General features: G+C 39.5%; 1 protein-coding gene across 1 annotated transcript in view; it reads left to right on the top strand.

Annotated features, from left to right (window-relative positions):
- Lix1 (limb and CNS expressed 1) overlaps window positions 1–20,744 on the top strand; it is a 63,406-nt gene that overhangs the window by 24,213 nt on the left and 18,449 nt on the right. Inside the window, exons 2-4 of the mRNA XM_021149806.2 lie at window positions 1,935–2,098; window positions 17,824–17,964; window positions 20,115–20,210. Of these exons, the coding sequence (XP_021005465.1) occupies window positions 1,935–2,098; window positions 17,824–17,964; window positions 20,115–20,210 (401 nt within the window). The remainder of the gene's footprint in view (window positions 1–1,934; window positions 2,099–17,823; window positions 17,965–20,114; window positions 20,211–20,744) is intronic.

The raw sequence follows: 20,744 nt of genomic DNA, 5'->3' as shown, positions 1-20,744 counted from the left end.
AAGGGAAAGCAGATGAACTGTTTCAGATAAGTTCACCATAAAGAAAGGAGCCTCGGTTACACAAGAGTGGCCCCCAGTGCTCAGCCTAATCGGAATTTCTTTCTTCCTTTTTAATTAATTAATTAATTAATTAATTAATTAATTTTACACTCCATATTTTTCCACCTCCATCCACCCTCCTACTGTTCCACATCCCATACCTCCTCCCCACTCCCCTGTCTCCACGTGGATGTCCCCCACCACCACCACCACCTAACCTCTAAACTCCCTGGGGCCTCCAGTCTCTTCCATCTCCTTGGCACACTGCTCTGTGATCACTTTCTTCTCAAACCACCTACCTCCTATTCACACATGAAAAAAAAAAAAAAGAGAGAGAGAGAATTTTCAACAAAAATGTTGCCTCTAAATGCATAAGCTTTAGCTAAATCCCCAGTACCAACCATAAAGACTATATGATACTTCAAGGGAACCTTTGTCCTAGTCACACAAAAAAGTGAACAAATTACCCCATGAGCAAAATCTACAAACATCCAGTGCTTCCTTCAAATATGCCCTGAGCTCACTAGAAATGCAGGTAGACCCCTTCCAAAAACCTTAAAGGAAAGTAGACTTTAGCTCACCTTTCCACAGAAATGTCAGCAATTGAAACTGTCTGTGTAGAGGCCAGACTGACAGCTGTCCTGGAAGCAGTGCTGGCAAGGGATTCCTGCATCAGGCAAAGCTTAGCCTACATGACTCATAAGGTCACGTTTGACTCCACAATTCCATTATCCTTGTTAATTTTCCCAATTCAATTTGCAGTACAGGATAAACAAACCAGCCTAATTTGATCTGGAACCTCTGCAGGCTATCACAGGTCATTTAATCTAAAACACATGGCCCTACCCATTCCCGTGTTTTCCAAAGTCGTCTAACAGACCTTGTCTTTACAAAGACTCTGAGTTATTAGTTTACTCATGGCCAATCCAGCCTCTTGCTTATTTGACAATTGCCTTTGATTTTCCTTTAGATTGGGGTAGAGGGAACATAAAAGAGTTTTCTCCGTTCTAAATTTCTCCTCTCAAGTCATATAAATAGTAAGTCCAGATTAATATTACATTGCTTACATTTGACTTCACAGTGTGCCTTCTCTTTTCAGGGTTGAGTCTGAGAAATTGGATATGGGCTATAGATAATCACAGGTCTGGAAAAAATCTACCAAGACAGATTTTCAGAGATGAATGGCCAGATTTTTAAGTTTTGATATTAATATAACTTATAAAATAAATTTGATATACTGCAACCTTGTTAGAATTGGGGTACTAAAACCACTTAAGTCTTACTCATTAAGAAACATACACACAGGCCAATCAGATGGCTCAGCCACCAAACCTGACAACCTGAATTTGATTTCTGGGAACCATATAATAGAAGGAGAGAGCCAACTCCCCAAAGCTGTCATCTGACCTTCTTATAGGTGTCACACATGTTCATCCAATACATACACCCACATTCTCTACCTTATATATATAGTAGGTAAAAATATCATTTAAAAAGGAAACATACATGTGTGTTAAAGTCATATATATATATGTGTGTGTGTGTGTGTGTGTGTGTGTGTGTGTGTGTATATTTTGGTTTTTCGAGAAAGGGTTTCTCTGTGTAGCCCTGGCTGTCCTGGAACTCACTCTGTAGACCAGGCTGGCCTCAAACTCAGAAATCTGCCTGCCTTTGCCTCCCAAGTGCTGGGATTAAAGGCATGCCACTGCCCATCAAGTCATTATATTTTAATATCTTTTTCACATGCTTAACTAAAGTGTCTTCACAGTTAAGAGCGGCCCCCATGCTGAGCATATTCTGTTTAAAATGGCCACTGGCACAGTTGCAGAATCCAATCTTAAACACCTGGTGTATGCCCACTCTTTATAACTGATGCTCTTTCTTGTCTTTTGCAGTGAATGTGGTGTCAATGTTACAGGAATTTTGGGAAAGCAAGCAGCAGCAGAAAGCCACATTCTCCAGTGAGGGGCTGGTGGTCTATGAGTCAATGCCTTCCTCTGGGCCTCCGTTTGTGAGCTATGTGACTCTCCCTGGAGGGAGCTGCTTTGGCAACTTTCAGGTAAGAGCAGGCAGCCCTCCATCAGTGAAAGGTCACTGGACTAGAGCAGAGTTACCCCCTCACAAAATAGCTATGAGGGGCTTCTGGATATAGTGGATAAAGCTGACTCATATCTATCTACATATACTGGAAAAACCCGCCACATGCTCTAATTTTAAAAAGGAAGAAGGAAGTAGTTTACATTGTGATGTGCCCTGATACTTCCCTACAGAAAACAAATTTTATAGCATAGCATTTCGTTTCCAAGGTAGCTGTTGCATTTTCCTTCAATAAGATTCTGGGGGGAAAATATATAGGGCTAGGAAACAGTGATGATGTCTTCCATGGGGGCTTTTCTAACAGCTGAAAACGCACACTATCATAACTTTGTTGTAATTAAGTACTAATCAATTTAGTCATTCTTGTGGCATATACCTTTAATCCAGCACTCATGAGGCAGAGACAGGCGGATCTCTATGAGTTAAAGGCCAGCCTGATATACATAGAGAATTCTAGGCAAGCTAGGACTACATAATAAAACCCTGTCTCAAAACTAGCTAAATATTAAAATAAAAATATCTAAAGTCTACCTTACACCAATGCATGATCCCAGTTGAAAGCTGGGCTCAAGTACCTATGCTTATGTCAGGTTCTGCCTCTGTTTGTTTGTAATTCTTTGGAAAACTTATTTAACTTTCCATATTTCTAAGCTTTGAGATGGGAAATAGCCACAGGATTAGCCAGAGCTCATAGAACATGCATTTGTAATGTGTTAGCATGACATATCTGCTAGATTGTAGGGTATCCAAATATCGTTATTGTTTGTTTTATAAAAAGCCAAGTATATATTTTTGTAGACCTCGGTATGGTGGGGTGGGAGGGGTGCCTCATGGGCCCCTGCTGAGACATCCCTTCCCCCTGAGGTACCATCTATAGGACTGTATAGTTTAGAATAGAGTTTATTAAGGGCATGGGAAGGGGACTTGACAAGGGAAGAGAGACAGAGAGATGGAGAGACAGAGAGATGGAGAAACAGAGAGACAGAGAGATGGAGAGACAGAGAGACAGAGAAGAAGAGGAGGAGGAAAAGGACAAGGAGGAGAAAAAAGAGGAGGAAGAAGAAGAGGAAGAGGAAAAGGAGAAAGGAAGGAGTAGGAAAAAGAGGAGGAAGAAGAAGAGGAAGAGGAAAAGGAGGAAGAGGAAGAGGAGCAGAAAGAGGAGGAAGAGGCGGAGGAAGACCAGCCAGGAACATGTGGAGAGAGCGTGGAGGGATAGAGAGAAAGAGAAAGGGATCAGAGAGAGAAGAGAGTCAGAGAGAGAGAGAGAGAGAGAGAGAGAGAGAGAGAGAGACAGAGAGACAGAGAGACAGAGAGACAGAGAGAGAAAGCAAAGAGAGTGAGGAGAAGCCAAACAGCCCCTTTTATAGCAAGCTAGACCTACCTAGCCATTGCCAGGTAACTGTTAGGTGGAGCCTAGAAGGAATGCCAACAGTTATAACAATACTTGTACATTTAGTTACACTTTTTTCTCTTTGTGCATAACTGTAGACATATTTCCAAACACTTCTATGCAAGCATTTGCCCACATTACAATCAACATCTGGTTACCCAGTGAGTCAATAGGAAATATCAAGCAGGCTGAGGATATGTTCTATACCCTTAGGAAATCAATGTAAAAAAAAGTTATGGTAATTATGGAGTTATATTTAAGGGTCACTGCAAGCACAAGCAAGGGAACTTCTAAAATTACCAGCCCTCCTTATAAGTACTCTTTTAATGCAATAAGCCATCCCTCATTCAGGGACTAACAGTGGTGCTTCATTTCTAACATATGGAAAAGCACACAGAGCCAAGTTTCTTCCAAGCCTTGGCAGTTAAGAAGCCCAGATGAGAGTTTTCAGTGTATATATTTATCATGTACATGTACAGAACTCAACATTTTAAAAGCTATCATCATACTTGGTGTTATTTTTATTTCTACCTAAATTTTCCCTTTGAAATTTTTTTCATTCTATTTTATCTCATTACCTGGTATATCTGCTTTATATAGTCTGAAATCCTTTGAGTAATAAGAGAATGGTGTAATGTTTTTAAGCTTTTAAAACTTTTTAAGGGGCTGGTCAGATGGCTCAGCGGGTAGGCACATTGACTGCTCTTCTGAGGAATAAATCTTTGGGTCAGAGCAAGCAGGGACTGAGCGAGAGTGAAGTTGATCATACTGGAGCGAGCAGAGGTCCTAAAAATTCAATTCCCAACAACCACATGAAGGCTCACAACCATCTGTACAGCTACAGTGTACTCATATACAATAAATATATAAATCTTTTTTTAAAAAAAGATTTATTTATTATTATAAATAAGTACACTGTTGCTGTCTTCAGACACACCAGAAAAGGGCGTCAGATCTCATTACAGATGGTTGTGAGCCACCATGTGGTTGCTGGGATTTGAACTCAAGACCTTCAGAAGATCAGTCGGTACTCTTACCCACTGAGCCATCTCGCCAGCCCATAAATAAATCTTTTAAAAAAAACTTTTTAAATACTACATTTTGTGTGTGTGTGTGTGTGTGATCTCACTGTGCCATGGTGATTGTTACAGCTTGTAGGGGTCATTTCTCTCCTTCTATCTTGTGGGTCCTGAGGCTCAACCTCAGGTTATCAGTTTTGGTGGCAACATCTTTACCAGCTGAGCCATCCCACTGGCCCGAGAAAGGTATAATTTAATGAACTGACTAGCAGTGTAGTTGTTAGGGGTTATTAGGGACTGTAAATTGTAACTGAGATATATATGGCTGAAGGTATCTTAGTCATCTGGGAAAGATAAAGTGTTCTCACTATAAGGAACGGTGTGTGCTAAGACACCAAAACAGGAAACCACAAGCACTTCCATGATTTTCAAAGTGTAAGTGTCGAAAGGACTCATAGAAGATGACATTCAGACACTTGGCCATCACATCTTGCACAGGAGTACAGGTTAGAACCTGTACTAAAAAAAAAAAAAAAAAAAAAAAATCAGAACCCTGAATGTGAACAATACACTCAGATATATGTCTGAAAGACTGCTCTTGCAGAACATGAAGATGCTTCAGAACTAAATGAAGCTAAGACCAAGAGCTACAGGGTGTGAGTGGTGAACAAGTATGGTGGTGGATGCATGCACAGCGTGGTCAACAGAGAATATGGAAGGACTGAAAGGTGAGTGAGAGTTGGGAAGTTAGGATGGAAACTCGATTTTAGCCTTAGCCACTGGCAGGAAGACACTCTCAAAATTGTTGGCAGGGTCAGTGAGTAGGGCATTCTGGTTAAAAGGTGTGTTGAGTTTTTTGATACTACATTTATACATTAATCTTTTTTAAATTATTATTAATTAGAGCCGGGTGTGGTGGCGCACACCTTTAATCCCAGCACTCCGGACGCAGAGGCAGGCGAATTTCTGAGTTCTAGGTCAGCCTGGTCTACAGAGTGATTTCCAGGGCAGCCAGGGCTACACAGAGAAACCCTGTCTCGAAAAAACAAAAAACAAAAACAAAAACAAATTAGACTGGATATATAGGTAGCTTTTGGGAAAACTTTAAGGTCCCTGACGTTGAAATGGGTCAAAACACAGTAAACTTGGTTAACAAAATGGCATAAGCCACTGAAAAGATAAATAAAAAAGACATGGACTTTCTGATTAATAAAAAAACAAAATAAGAATTGAAAAAGAAATGTCTCAATTCTTATGAAACAAGCCTTACAGACATAGAAGCGTAATACAAGTGTACTACAAAATATCATTATGTTAAAAAAAAAACAAAAACAAAAAAAAACCCCAAGGGGTTTGTAGAAATGGTTAAGGGGTTAGGAGTAGGTACTGTTATTGCAAAACACCCTTGTCAAGTGGGTCACAATCACCTATTCCTCCATCTCCAGGGGAATCTGATGTCTCTGGCCTCTGAGGGACACACACACACACACACATACACTTAAAAGCATTTAACAACCCACAGAAATATGGCTAGTAGAAAGCCATATTATCTTTATAACTCTTCTCTAATATTATTTCCAAAGAAAAAGCTTAAGTAGAGAGGAAAACTAGTGGTTGCCATTATCTTATTATAATCCTTCTGTAGCAATAGACTATTCAGCTATCTCAGTTCTCCAGGCTTCATCTCTCAGAATCCCTTTTCTGCCACTTGATGCTTTGGCCTAACCTCCACCTCAGCCACATGTCTTGATCTCTTCCAGTCATCCTCCTACTCACACTGAAACCCACCAGCCAGTGCTCCTGCACTGCCTTCCAGGACTCCACATGAGAATATACTCCACGTACATTCTCTTACCTTCTGTTGAAAACAATCTACCTCTTCAGATTTCCCAAAGCAGACATTTGTTTCTCTATTTGCACCTTATGCTAACTAAGGTAGCCTGGGTGTATGTTCTGTCTCTGTAATAAAATATGAACGTCTCAGGAATGGGACCCATATCCTTACAACCTGCATAATCTTAAGCACTGCTGCTTCTCATGGTAACAGCCTAATAAATTTTGCTGAATCAATACCCAAATGACTAAATAACAAACTCCAAGAATAAGTTACTGTCATTATTCTTGTATGTAATCAATAATCTGCAAAGATATCCCACTTAACTTTTCAAGGTGGTGCTATAAAGGGTCAGTAACCCTGAACCTTTATATTGTTTATATCTATGGCTTGTTTATATCTTGTTTACCATTATCTTATTTTTGTTGTTGTTGTTGTTGTCGTTGTTTTTGGTTTATCGAGACAGGGTTCCTCTGTATAGCCCTGGCTGCCTGAAACGCACTTTGTAGACCAGGCTGGCCTCAAACTCAGAAATCCGCCTGCCTCTGCCTCCCAAGTGCTGGGATTAAAGGCATGCGCCACCACGCCTGGCTCCCATTATCTTATTTTTATCTATTGCTAAATTACTGAAATTGGATGAAGGTGAAATAATTGATCCAAGACCCCTTCATTCTCTCTGAATTTTATGACAATGAACAACTAATGATAGCTATACTTGTACCCAGGCATGCATTTTGTTCATGGTCAATAAATGTACTCACTTTAACATATCTAAAAAGGAATGCATTTATCATATAAGATATATATAAAGGACATGCATCTAAGAATTCTAGTGTTCTTGTTTTGTTTTATCTACTCTGAGAATTACAACTTTCCCTATTGTCTCATAAATTTTGACTCAAGTGATAGGACTTCCTTTAAATGATAGACCCAACGTTCTCCTTGTGGTCTTAAAAAAATAAAAACAGAAACTTGTCAGCAGGGTGGCTTCTAGGTGACTTCTCTGATCATCATCATTTTTTTTTTTTTAATGTTTAAATCATCATAGTTTAAGGTTCTCAGGAGAATTGTTAACATGCTTGCTTTAAAAGAACCAGAACTTCCTGAAGCAAATATATTTTGAAATGTCTTTGGGTGGCTGGCAACCAAATCAGGCTCCTTAAGCCATTTGTCCCTCCAAAATATACCTGGGGGAGAAAAACTAGGAAAGAAAATAAGAATAAAAATTTCTCTAGCGATGATACCTTGCACCTTTTCTTTGTCAGTTCAAACCACCTTAAATGGTTTTTTGACATATAACATTTAACCAAATTTTGCCAGCGGCTGGCCTTCAAGCACCTATATGCTTCGTCATGCTATGCCTTTTCACATAACCAAAGGCCACCCCTGTGCCTTGTAAATCATCTCATGACATATTATTAATGCCACGACCATTCCAGAAGCATGGAGAAACCATTATGCCATAGTAGGCTTCTTGTTGGGCATGCATGGACATCACCTCAAGTGTGCCAAGCAATGGAAAACACTCCGTAGAACATGGACTGGGTTAAAGAATTAATCTCTCTGCTTTCATCAGTTTCATGAAAGCTGTGAGAAATTATACTCATCCATTCTTTAAAGCACGGTATTCAGAATGAGTCTTAGGTCTCTGACGAGTAAAAGGAAAGCTATCCAATGCTTTGATGAACAAAAGCTAACACTGATTTTTATGCAAAGCACTCTCATTGGAATAAATGGAAAGCTGTATCTATGAAGGCTAGTTAAGCAGCTTTCAGTTAATCTTGACACTGAAATCCTCCCTCAACAGAATCCAAATTGATGGAGGAGGGATGGAGAGCGAGAGAGCACTGTAGTCCTCCCTTTAGATCAGACCTTCATACATTACTACTGTAGTATGGAAAAAGAGAAGTGAAAATGTGGTAGTCGTTTTAAATATCTAAACAGTACAAAATAACCTACTGTTAAAAAAGTTTCCCCAAAATGTTATATTGGAACAAATCAAAGCAGTTCCTTATCAAAGAAAGCATTGAATATTATAAGCATTAAGTAGAGATTTGTGCATTCTAAGTGTGTTTTCATTATGCCATTTTTTTGCGAAAGAGATCTGGGCAGTTAACCCTTTCTAGGTACACATAACATCCGTGAAACCTAGTGGCATTATCCACATTCTATCATAAGAACAAACAAGGTCCCAGCTCACCATCCAGGCCTCCTTATGAATTGAGAAGAAACCCATTCATTGCTCCAGCAACTATTTCTGTTTCTAAACTCAAAAAGAAACTTGAATATTTTATTTTATATTTTTATTTTAAAAGTTTGTGATCCATTTTTTTTAAACGATTGTAATGTGGTCTCTGTATAGAATCGACTAGGATAATTTGAAATTGAGGATTTCATTCTTATCTTCAGTAAATGCAAATTTTTCTTTAGGTATAATACTATATTATGCAATTATTTACATATGTAAATTATGACTAAAGAAAAATGTGGGCTGGCGAGATGGCTCAGAGGGTAAGAGCACTGACTGCTCTTCTGAAGGTTCTGAGTTCAAATCCCAGCAACCACATGGTGGCTCACAACCATCCGTAATGAGATCTGATGCCCTCTTCTGGTGTGTCATATAATAATGAATAAAATCTTTGGGCTGAAGTGGGCGGAGTCCTGAGTTCAATTCCCAACAACCACATGATGGCTCACAGCCATCTGTACAGCATACAGTGTATGTATATACATAAAATAAATAAATAGTAAATCTTTAAAAAATGTAAAACATTGCTATGTTGTTTGACATATTTAAAATCTAGTTTTTTTCATTTATTATGATTTTCTCTCTTTCTTTCTTTCTTTCTTTCTTTCTTTCTTTCTTTCTTTCTCTCTCTCTCTCTCTCTCTCCTCTCCCTTCCTTCCTTCCTTCCTTCCTTCCTTCCTTCCTTCCTTTCTTTCTTTCTTTCTTTCTTTCTTTCTTTCTTTCTTTCTTTCTTTCTTTCTTTCTTTCTTTTTTGTTGTTTTTTGTTTTTTTTGAGACTCGGTTTCTCTATATAGCCCTGGCTGACCTGGAACTCACTTTGTAGACCAGGCTGGCCTCAAACTCAGAAATCTGTCTGCCTTTGCCTCCCAAGTGCTGGGATTAAAGACATGCGCCACCACTGCCTGGCTGCATTATATCTTTCTTAACTATTTGGGTGCTATTGTTAAAAGTGTTTCATAGAAAGTAAGCAGAGATATTCCATGCTATAGTGTGATTCTTCGACTCGTTGTATAATGCCAGTTGTACATGAGGTTTCAACATTCAGTATCTCTACTAACAGACTCTCGATTACCTCCCTCAACCCATTTTTAACTTCTATCTGGTGTTGTTCAAAGGGCTGTACAATAGGAAGCCAAAGAGAAAACACTTCGAGCAGAGGGGTTCCTGCAAAGATCTTTGTCTTCATTTAATGGACTTTAATGATTTTCCAACTCTGCTTTTCAAAATCATGACTTACGAAAATACCTATGAAAACTATTTTTATTAGAACTGTTCTGAATACAAGGAAAAGAGGGGTATGAAATGTTTTCTTTTACTTAACTTAAAGTGGTAAGCACATGTTACCTGTATAATCAGTTACAAAACATGTTTTATATGTTTATCAATTGCATGATTCTTCTCAAAATCCAAGAAAGTAAATGCATATCTAAATCATAATAAAATCAGTTTATAAAATGAGGTTTTGCCCATAACTGGGAGAATATTTGATCAGCTCACATACTTGACTAAACACAACTGCAATGCTTTTTTTTTTTTTTAGTAATCAAATAAGCCCTCCCCTTAAAATTCCATTCCCCAGATATAAGTGAAATTCCTGCCATAAAATCATGACTATTGTCCAGCACTAAACTGCTTTAATCCTAAATATTTCTGTTTGAAACTGTTCTTGGCTTTTTTCCTGCCTTTGGTACTAGGCTTAGATGCACCACACACTGTGCAGTATAACAGCTCCTAAAGGAAGACTTTCCTGGTGGAAATCTGCACAGAAAAACATCCTGTCATAACTAATGAGACCCAAAGATAGTAAGGTTAGTTACTGTGCCCTTCCGTTTGAAAGGCACGTCAGCTAACCACCAGTCTTTAACAACTTGCATAAAACTTGGAAGTGTGCATTATTTTTATAAGATACTTTATTCTTCAGCCTTCTTCCTAATTCTAACTTGTTCCTTTTCTTGTTAAACAAAGTGAATAGAGGCGCTTGACTTCCAGGGAGAACAGTAGCATATAGAGAAAGGAAAGCTTAGAGAAAGCCCCATGAGAAAACAAGGATGTCAGGATATCTCCACAGGAGTCTTACAGCCCTTGTAATATACACTGTGGGAAGATGTTCAGTCTTCCCTTGCTGAGCAGGGAACACTGACTTTCTCTTTACCACCTTCCCCCATCCCTCTCATGTAATCTATTTACACCAAAAGTACTATAATAAATAAGCCAATTTTTAGAAGAATTCTTTTTATGTTTTTATGTTGTGAGTGTATGTGTGTATGTCTGTGTAAGTGTGTGCTGTGTATGCAGGTGCCCTCTAAAGTCTGAAGAGGGTGTTGGATCCCCTGGAACTGCAGTTACAGGTAGTTGTGAGCTATCTGATATCAGTGATGGGAACCAAACATTGATCCTCTGGAAGAACAGTGAGTACTCTTAATTGTTGAGCCATCCATTTCTCTAGCCACCAAAATAAGCCAAAAAATTTGAGCTTTGAATTAATTCATTGTATCTTCAACTCAACTTGAAAAAAGATGGAGAGGAAAAAAAGAAGGAAGAAAGGCTGGGAGGGAAAGAGGAAGGGAGAGAGAGAAGGAGAGAGGAATGGGGAAAGGAAGGGAAGGAGGGAGAGAAGGAGAGAGGAAGGAGGGAGAGAGAAAATCCTGAAGGAGCACAATACAATTTAGAATTATAATGATTACCAGGGACTTTGGTCGGGGTACATGTGTAGAATAGCGTTTCAAGCAGAGGTAAATGAGGAGGGGAGCAGGTGGTTTATATTATGAAAATAACATTCTGAACCACCATATGCCTGAAATATTCCTCTAAGCTAACAGGAACTTGTGAATTTTTCCTGAACACTGGACTCCCAAACCAGCCCCCTCTCCCCCTCCCCCCTCTGCCTAGCAACCCCTGTTCTCAGTACACACAGAGCTCAGAATTGTTCCCCACATACTTGCCTCCAGCTTGACCTGCAGAGATGCTATTAACCTGAGTGATGGAGGCTCAAAGGTTGCCCTTTTCACATCTGCATTTGGAAGGGGCAGATGCTAATATATCCACAACCTAATATATTGGAACACATACAAATGTTCATGCTTTGACCAGAGAGGTCAAAGTGTTAAAGAACTGAGAGTAGTAGGGTCTGGCTTGTGGAATTCTATTTGCTGAAGGCTTGCTTGCTGTCAGGATGGAACTGAGGTGTTGGTGACACTGACCAGAGCCCACAGGCCGTACATACAAACTCGGCAAGTCACTTGCAGAAACTTAGACTGCAGGTTGCAAAGGCAAAATGTTCTCAACCACATGAAAGACAGACATTACAACATCTAAGATTAGGAAAAGAATTCTCACTTCTTGCAGTTGGTTTATTTGTTTTGTCACTTGCAAAATCTTAGCCTGGGTACCCCTTGTACCCCTTGGGTACAATGCACTGTTGAGCAAGGTCCTCTAAATCATTAAAGATCTGTCTTTAACACCAGCAAAGATGGATCTTTAACTTGGGTTTTCATATCCTTACAGTCTAACTTTTGCAGACACTTAACATTACAGTTATTCCAAATCGTGCTCACCATGCCTCTGCAGATCCTCAGCTGATGTTACAAAGGCCCTGAGTAGAGTGTAATTTAGCTCTAGAGATTTCAGACAAGAAGGGCCTTTTTCTTGATCTTTAAAGCACACGGATGAATAATTCTAGGAAGTCTGTTAATATGGAGTTGATAGCTTTCCATATGCCTTCCAACAGAACCTACCATATGCAGGATATACGTTCAATAAAATCTCGGGTATAAAAATGATGACTTGGCACATGCATCCTGCTTACTTTCTAAAACAAGTTACGGATGAAAAATCAACCCATTGACAAATTTTATGAAAGTTATTCTTCATTCTGAATTGGGTCAGAATGACAAGAAGATATCATCTAAGGAGCACATCTATAAACAGTTTTAAAGTGTTTCATAAGTTACTAAAAATGATAGTGATTTCTTTTTTTGCTGTTTTGTTTTTTTTGTTTCTGAGACAGAGTTTCTCTGTATAGCCCTGACTGTCCTGGAACTCACTCTGTAGACCAGGCTGGCCTCGAACTCAGAAATCTGCCTGCCTCTGCCTCCCCAGTGCTGGGATTAAAGGCGTGCGCCACCACTGCCCGGCTGATACTGATTTCTTGTTAGGCATTTCTACTTAAAATTTGCCTGTGATTACCAAATTTTATTCTAAGAACTTCTTTGCATTCAAAACAAGAAAGAAAGAAAGAAAGAAAGAAAGAAAGAAAGAAAGAAAGAAAGAAAGAAAGAAAGGAAGGAAGGAAGGAAGGAAGGAAGGAAGGAAGGAAGGAAGGAAGGAAGGAAGAAAGAAAGAAAGAAAGAAAGAAAGAAAGAAAGAAAGAAAGAAAGAAAGAAAGAAAGGAAGGAAGGAAGGAAGGAAGGAAGGAAGGAAGGAAGGAAGGAAGGAAGGAAGGAAGGAAGGAAGGGTACATGATTAGCTACTATTTGATTTGAGGACAGCCTACAGATTAATCTTAATTGTATCTTGACATTGTGTTGTTCACAGAAGAAATAAAAACCTTTTGAGAATAAAAGCAGAACTTTAATGTAATTTAGAAAAGCCATAAACTTTTAGAAGGACTATCAAAGAACTTTTTAACCTGAATTTTGCCTTACTTGATTCTTATATAGAACTTATATAGTTTCTATACTTATATATAGAACTTATATATAGAACTTATATATAGAACTTATATAGTTTCTCTACTGAGAAACTAGCATTGTTCTGCATTCACAAAGGAGGATTTATCAGGAAGACAAGGAAGCTTCTATGCTGGTTGACTAAAAGCATAATGTCAACATATTTTACTTGGAATTTTTCATTGTCTTTCTTAAATAAGGTTCATGAAGTATTGTAAGTCTCAAGACCTACAAAACCGGATTCTGCCACTGCCAGTTAGAAGTGGGATAGGCAGAAGCAGCTGAAGAAGCATTTTTCTAAGAATGAGTCTAGGGCCTTCAGAATCACCTGGAAGGCTTATTAAAATGCATATTTGGGAGCTGGGGAGTTGGGTCAGTTGATAAAGTGTTTGCTACACAAGTGTGAGGTTATGAGTTTGACCCCCAGTACCCACATATTAAAAAAAAAGTGAGGCATAAAAACATGTACCTACAATCTCAGATCTCAGCCCTGGGTCTTCAAGCTTACTACCCAGCCAATCTAATTAATTGGTCACCTCTGAGTTCAGTGAAAGATCCCGTCCCAAGAAGTAAGGTGGAAGGCTGCCCAGCAAGATGACTCAGCAGGTAAAATGATTTGCCTGATGCTGAATCTCTGGGATCTGTGGTAGAAGGAGGGAATGAACTCTCAAAATTTTCTGCTTACCTCTAGACATATTCCCCTAAAGACTGTCCTCCAGGCACATTCAATGATGCACATATGCCTGAAATCAGTTCCCCTTCCCCCAGATACATACATGCATTACCATTCACTATTCACTTTATTATATTATATTTATTTTTATCAATCAGTTTGGTGCCTGGAATTAGACATATTTAACAAGTCACCAAGTTACAGCAAAATGAGCATCAAGGGTCTTGAACTACTGGACTTGAGTTTTTGGGTAGATTCAGTGGAGATCTTCATTGGGTCATCTATGGGCTCCTAATGACCAGCAGATGACCTAAACTCAAAAATAAAATACAAAGCCAAAGGATTTAGGCTTGGGGAAGTTTTCTTATCCAGTAGAATTTAGAACGTTTAATGGAAATGGCTTTTACTTTTGAAGAGTTACCAAACATTTCTTAGCATTGTTGGTCAATACTTACATTACACAATAGCACTTAACCCCCATGAGACCTGTGAGGGCACATCCAGGCAGAGACAAGATTATATGTGTTCTCTGATCAAGCCATAACTGACCCTTCTATCTCTTCCTTGCCCTACAGTCCAGAAAAGCAGGGCATAAAAAAAAAAAGAAGTCATTAAGGTGACCATTAGTGCCTTGCCCTCCCCAATAAGCTAGGTTTTTGTTATAATGTACTGCATCTTCTTCCGTTTTTCTTTTAAGTAAAGTCAAGTTTGGAATCTTCTATCAAAGTTACCCATAGAATATCAAGTGAGAAATATGTCTGGAGTACTTATATGGGTTTAGGGAATGGTATGTGATCTTAGCTAAATTTGGGTTAGCCTTCTTATGAAGTACAAAATAACCTACTGGTCAGATATACTTAAGGGAGAATTTTTGTTTGCTTTTAAAGACAACAACGCCTTGGGATGTATAATCTTTGTAAAATAAGGGTAATAATAAAACCAACCTCATAGGATTGTTGTAATAACTAGGCATAATATTAACCATAAAGTGCTTAGCACAGTGCCCAAATACTCAGGGTCAGCTACAATGTCTCTGCTATTGAGCTCTCCCCAAGAGCGTGCTAAGAAAATTCTAAATTACCTGAAGCAAGCAAAGGCTCTGTGATAGTTATCCTTTGCTGCATAATAAATTGCCTCAAAACATACATGTTCAGGACGCTGAAGTCAATTTATCTGGGAATTTCTGGCTCAGCATCTGCTGGAGGTGCCAGTCAGACTGTCAGATGAGGTACTGTTATCTGAAAGTTGGATTGGATCTCCTTCCAGACTCACCAAGGTGGTTATTGACAAAAGACTTTTTTCATGACCATGTGTGCCTTTCCATAGGGCTGCTCTCAGTTAGCATCTAACTTTTCCTCATACAGGTAGTCAGAGAAAATGGGAACAGGGCCAAGTTGAAAGCCACGGGGTTTTTTATGAACCCATATCAGAGAAATATACTGCCACTTCTGCCATGTTCCACTAGCACTGCGTGAAAATGTGAATGCTGGGAAAAGGGATGGGTCATTGAGGGTATTTTTGGTCCATCCTTGCCCTTAAATGGCTTTCCCAACCAATACCACACTCTGTGGGTTTTGGTAGTGGTGGTGGTGGGGTAGTTGTAGGTTAATAGGGAGGAGAGGCTGTGTTCATTTTTTGCTTTAGTTTTAGAAGACATTAATGATTATAATGGTTTGCAATCTACCCACAAATAAAAGGCAGCTGAGTAGCGAGGAAAAAACGACTGAGTGGGGTCTGCTGGCCACTCACAATGCATCTCATTTCACATGTCTAAGGAGTCCACAGCTGACTTTGCTAAAGATCATGACTGTTGAATATTCAAGCTCAGAACTTTCAGAGTGCAGAGGATGGAAGCTGTCTCTGTGTATTAGCAAATAAGAATGGGGGGGGGCACATAAAGCAGTTTACAGATCTGTATTTATCATGAGGTCTGGTGGAAAAACAGTGAGAATAAACCATATGGGGAAGTCTAATTCCAGCAGGGAGCTGCTTTGAAATAACATCATACTTCACTTACCCCTATCGATGGCCCTGATAACCAGTTTGGAAAACAATAAAACACCCTGTAACTTGCCATATTTTATTTTCTTACAGTGGTCTCCACTGTTTGGTGGTGACTCTGAAAGGGCTTGTTCTTACAGGAGCATCTGGACTTTGGTTTTGACACCCCAAACAGACTGCAAATGAGCTAAATTGCTTGCCCAAGTACAAGTTCTTATGGGGGAAAGGTCCTCCTTAAAGCTCTCAAAACCAAAACAGGCGGCAGTTACTGGCTTGGATTTGTAGTTTCAGAAGAAAGCAGCTGGCTAACATTATAGACATTCTGAGGAACTTGTCTTTCAGAAATACAAAGCACAATAGGGAGAAAAGTTCTTGGATGGCTCTGAGCTGGTTTTATGTGCTTATTAACAGGCACACTTTCTCCCCATTGGGAGGGAAAAGTAAGCAAGCAAACAAACAAACAAAAAACCAACAGTACACTGAAATAATAAAACAAGTGACGGCAGGTGTCTGATTTCACATCTTGATATTAGCTGAATCCCCCACCTTCTTTTTTCATGCTTCCCTGGTAAGGGCTCTGTCTATGGCCTGTCTGCCTGACTCTACTTTGATCTGTGAAGCAGTGCCACACTGCTGTAAATGTACATGCTTCCTTTGATCTAGTAGTTAGTTGCTCTACTTAAATAGGTAGCTTCTTTTAACTATGCAGTGTTCTCTCTCTCTCTCTCTCACAAAGTGGCTTAAACTGCTATTATTTAGACCGCAAAGTATTTTTTAAGATTGCTCTGATCTGACTTTCATTTCCTAAATTTTAAAATCCTAAAGGTCTGTTGTAGATTTTGTAAAGCCAGACTTATATTAAAACGAGTTGCTGTTACAAATGTTGTGTAATATTGGCAAAACCCTTGCTTTTTTAATGGGAAACTAGTTTTTCAAGGAATAATAAACATAACATTGTTTTGCCTATACATTGGCAAAAATGCTCATATCAGGGTCTGAGCATAATAGCCAATTATCCTTATGAATTTTAGCTCATGCTTAATATACTTTCATATTGCTGGCTCACAATACCATAAAAGTGTATAGGAATGGTACTTTTTAAGAATAAGAAGTATATATATTTATTCTTGAAAGAACTTCTTACACATTTTATTAGGTGTTTTATTGGTTTGTTACTGACTAGCCTATACTTCAGTCTGTTATCCATTCAGTATATCATAATAGGGCAGGGATGCAAAGAAATTATATCACAATTATGTAATAGGGGAGAGACACAAAGAAAAATGTGTAACAATCAAGGCATGAAGGTAGGAGACAGCAGGGAATGACCAGCAAACAATTATACTCAAATATGATCAGTGCCTGCAGCCTGGCTTGAAAGTGGTAGGCAAAAATTCCCAAAGAGGCAGCATTTAAGCATCACTGAAGGACGACCTGACTCAAATCTTATGGTCCTTTATATTTCTGGCGAAGTTTACAGCACAAAATAAAACCATATATGCAGAAACTCTCTAAGTATTCTAACCCTTGGGAGATGTCTAAAGTTTGAAAGATTTGCTGCCTCACGCTATTATACCCAAAGCCTTCTTGCTTGTATGTGGGTGTGTTAGATCTCTTTTGTGTTGGGTGAGAGTTTCTGCATATCAACTAATCAATTTCAGAGTCAACCCGACTATTATGTTACTAGGAAGGACATCACGCACAGAGAATAATTAACTAGTTCAAAGGCTTATACAGTTAAGAGCTGAACACCAACAGGCTGAGTCCAGAACCCATATAAATGTATACGTGGAAATGCAGTGTTGGAATTGTGAGATGCTGACTTCTTTAATACTCCCTCTCCTTCCTTCTCAAGTGCTGCTTAAGTAGAGCTGAGGCCAGGCGGGATGCTGCTAAAGTGGCGCTCATCAACTCTCTCTTCAATGAGCTGCCCTCCCGAAGGATCACCAAGGAGTTCATCATGGAGAGTGTTCAGGAAGCAGTAGCCTCCACCAGGGTGAGTACCTAGGGGGTGGGGGAAGGGCAAGAAAGATGTGGCCTCTGTGATAACATGGGGACATTTGGATCTTGGGAAATACTAACGTAAGCAAATTTCTCATTTCAACAATGTGGAGGTTAGATTTTGTCCAGTGACTTACTAACATTTAGCAAAATAAACCTTAGGTTGAAACTTATGAAGGTGGAGCTAGCTGCTCATTGTGCATTTTGCTAATACTCTTGACAAGCCAGGATCAAAACCGATCAAGATTCGGGGTGAGGAATGTCACATGATTACACTGATTCCAATGGTCCAAGAATGTAGGCAATGGAAGAAAGATTTATAATCTAATGACAAACCAGTTCTAATTTTCCCCAAATTGAACTAACCATACTAATTATGTGAAGTCCCTACTGTAAATGCTAATTTCCCAGGTAGTATGCAGGTTTGCAATTTATAGTATTAAAATACCGTGGGCTGCTTAGACAGCTCTATGTGTTAGAATAATCATGGTTCCTAGGTGTTCACATGCTCCGGTAAGCTTTGAAAGTTTCTGTGACAGATACAATTAAATGCTTTGAGAGAAAAAAAATGACATAACAAAATGAGTCTTAGAAATTTAAATAGGGAAATGTCTCAGCCATCTATGGCTGGATATTTACGTGTCCAGTAAATGGTGAAGAGTTCCTGCCCACTATCTCCACTTGTAAGCCACAGAGGAAACCTGAGCCCCACCTACAGCAGATGTTTTTCTGTGTGTGCTCAAGGGCAGGAGCTTGAATTATAGAAGAACAAACTTTGTCACTTTTCTCCCTCTCCCTTTACCTCCTCTTCCCCACTCACCCTTAACCCCCACCCTTCCACCCCTCCTCTCTCAGACAGGGTCTTACAACTTAGTCCTGGCTGTCCTGGAACTCACTATGTAGACTAGCCTGGCCTGGACCTCACAGGAATCCGCCTGCTTCTGCCTCCTGAGGGCTGGAATTAAAGACCATTGTGTGACCACATCCCCACTCCCTTTTGTTGCCTTGAATTGACAGACTCTGTCTTTACAGGGCAGCTGCTGCCCTGCCAAAGGAGATGATCAGACTGTTAGGGACTCTTTTCTCTTATGAAGTACTCTTATCACTTAGAGGAGAGATGGGCCTGCAGGGCAGTAGGGCTGGTAGGCTGGCTGGGAGAAAGTGGAGAGTTCTGTACTCTATCTGGTCTGAAGAGAAAAGGAAGCCTTTATTTTCTGACCCTGTAAATTTCAAGTGCCTTTGAGGAAGAGAAGTTAGGAAAATGATGCCTGATTTATATACATGTGGAATTTACTTAGGAACAGGAAGGGCTCTCAATGTAAATGTAATTTGTCATTTTTCATGGAAATTTCTAAAGAGCAAGAATATATATGGCTTGCAGGCCTCTGGATGGAGTTCCCCTAGGATATCTAAAAGGCCAACATAAATATTTCAGAAGCACTGTTAATGTTATTGCATGCAAAGCTATACATTTGCTGCTGTCTGACGCTGACAGTTGTTTGTTCAGTCTCAGAACCTTGCTATCGCCCACCGTCCTGGGACTCCAAGGCCGTGGGGTAGAAGGAGACCTCAGAAGGAGGTCTGAATGCCATTTCAGAGAGCTTGTGCTTGCTGCTTGGTGCTGTTCCCTACAAGAAAGCTGAAAAAGAACTTCATTTCTACCTGTCGCCTACCTTGATTCTTAAATATTAAGTGGTCTGAGTATAAAAAATATAAACCAACAGACGCCCAACAGTAGCGAATTATGAAAAGTTTCCTTTAAGAGACATGCGGGAAGAAAGGAATGGGCCATACAACTGCACTTAAGTTCTATTGTAGAGTCTTGCCTGATTATCCTTGAAATCAGGGTAAGGTCAATGTTTCAAGGTTTCAGTAACTCCCAGTGACACACACAAAAGCATCAAATTATATAGCAAATATACAGGAATTCCTACTTTGGAATCATTGTCCTATCAGCAGCTACACAAAGTGTTACCATTTTAAGCAAAAGCCACATTCAAGCTGACTCTGAAACACTCTTTACAGGAGACTCCAAGAGCAACTGCAAATCTATCTCTTTAGGGCAATAATAGGATTAGGTCCTGATCCTTTAAAGAAGGGAAGAAATTATCAGTGATAGTTTCTTTGTTTTCTTTCCTTCCCAAGGGCACTTTAGATGATGCGGATGACCCAAGCACAAGTGTGGGAGCCTATCACTACATGCTGGAGTCAAACATGGGGAAGACTATGCTGGAGTTTCAGGTGCCTGACTCCCTGCCACTTATTTGTTTGATGCTCTAATCTGGAAACTTGGGAGATGTGCAACTCTTTTCATCTTATTTATTTACTTTTACTAAGTGTGTCTCTGTGTGTGTGTGTGTGTGTGTGCGCGCGCGTACATAAATTGAGGTACTTGTGGAGGGCAGAGCATCAGATCTCTCTGGAGCTGGAGTTAAAGGACACATACTTAGCTATGAGTCATTTCTCCAGCCCCAAGACATGCAACTCTTATCACTAGCACTTTTGTTCCAACAGTCTGCTTTTAAATAATTCGCTCTTTTAGAATCCAGCATGGTAACTTCTATTTAACCACATTCAATAAGCCAAATCAAATAGCAATCATGGTACATGCTCTTGGGAGGCTCCCTGCCCCCAAACTTCAAGACCTCTGTCTTAAAACAAAAAGGGAGAGCAATAAAGAGTCTATTATTTTTCAAAACAAAACAAACCCAAAACATGGAAGAGAATACCAGGAGAAAGGGGAATGGCACCTGAGAAAAGACACACTCATTTAAA

This window comes from Mus caroli, unplaced genomic scaffold (assembly GCF_978045245.1).
Source record: "Mus caroli unplaced genomic scaffold, Mus_caroli_1 scaffold_18, whole genome shotgun sequence".
In the NCBI taxonomy this organism is placed as follows: domain Eukaryota; kingdom Metazoa; phylum Chordata; class Mammalia; order Rodentia; family Muridae; genus Mus; species Mus caroli.
Note: the sequence above shows the minus strand (reverse complement) of the source record. Positions and strands in the feature narration are given on the sequence as shown.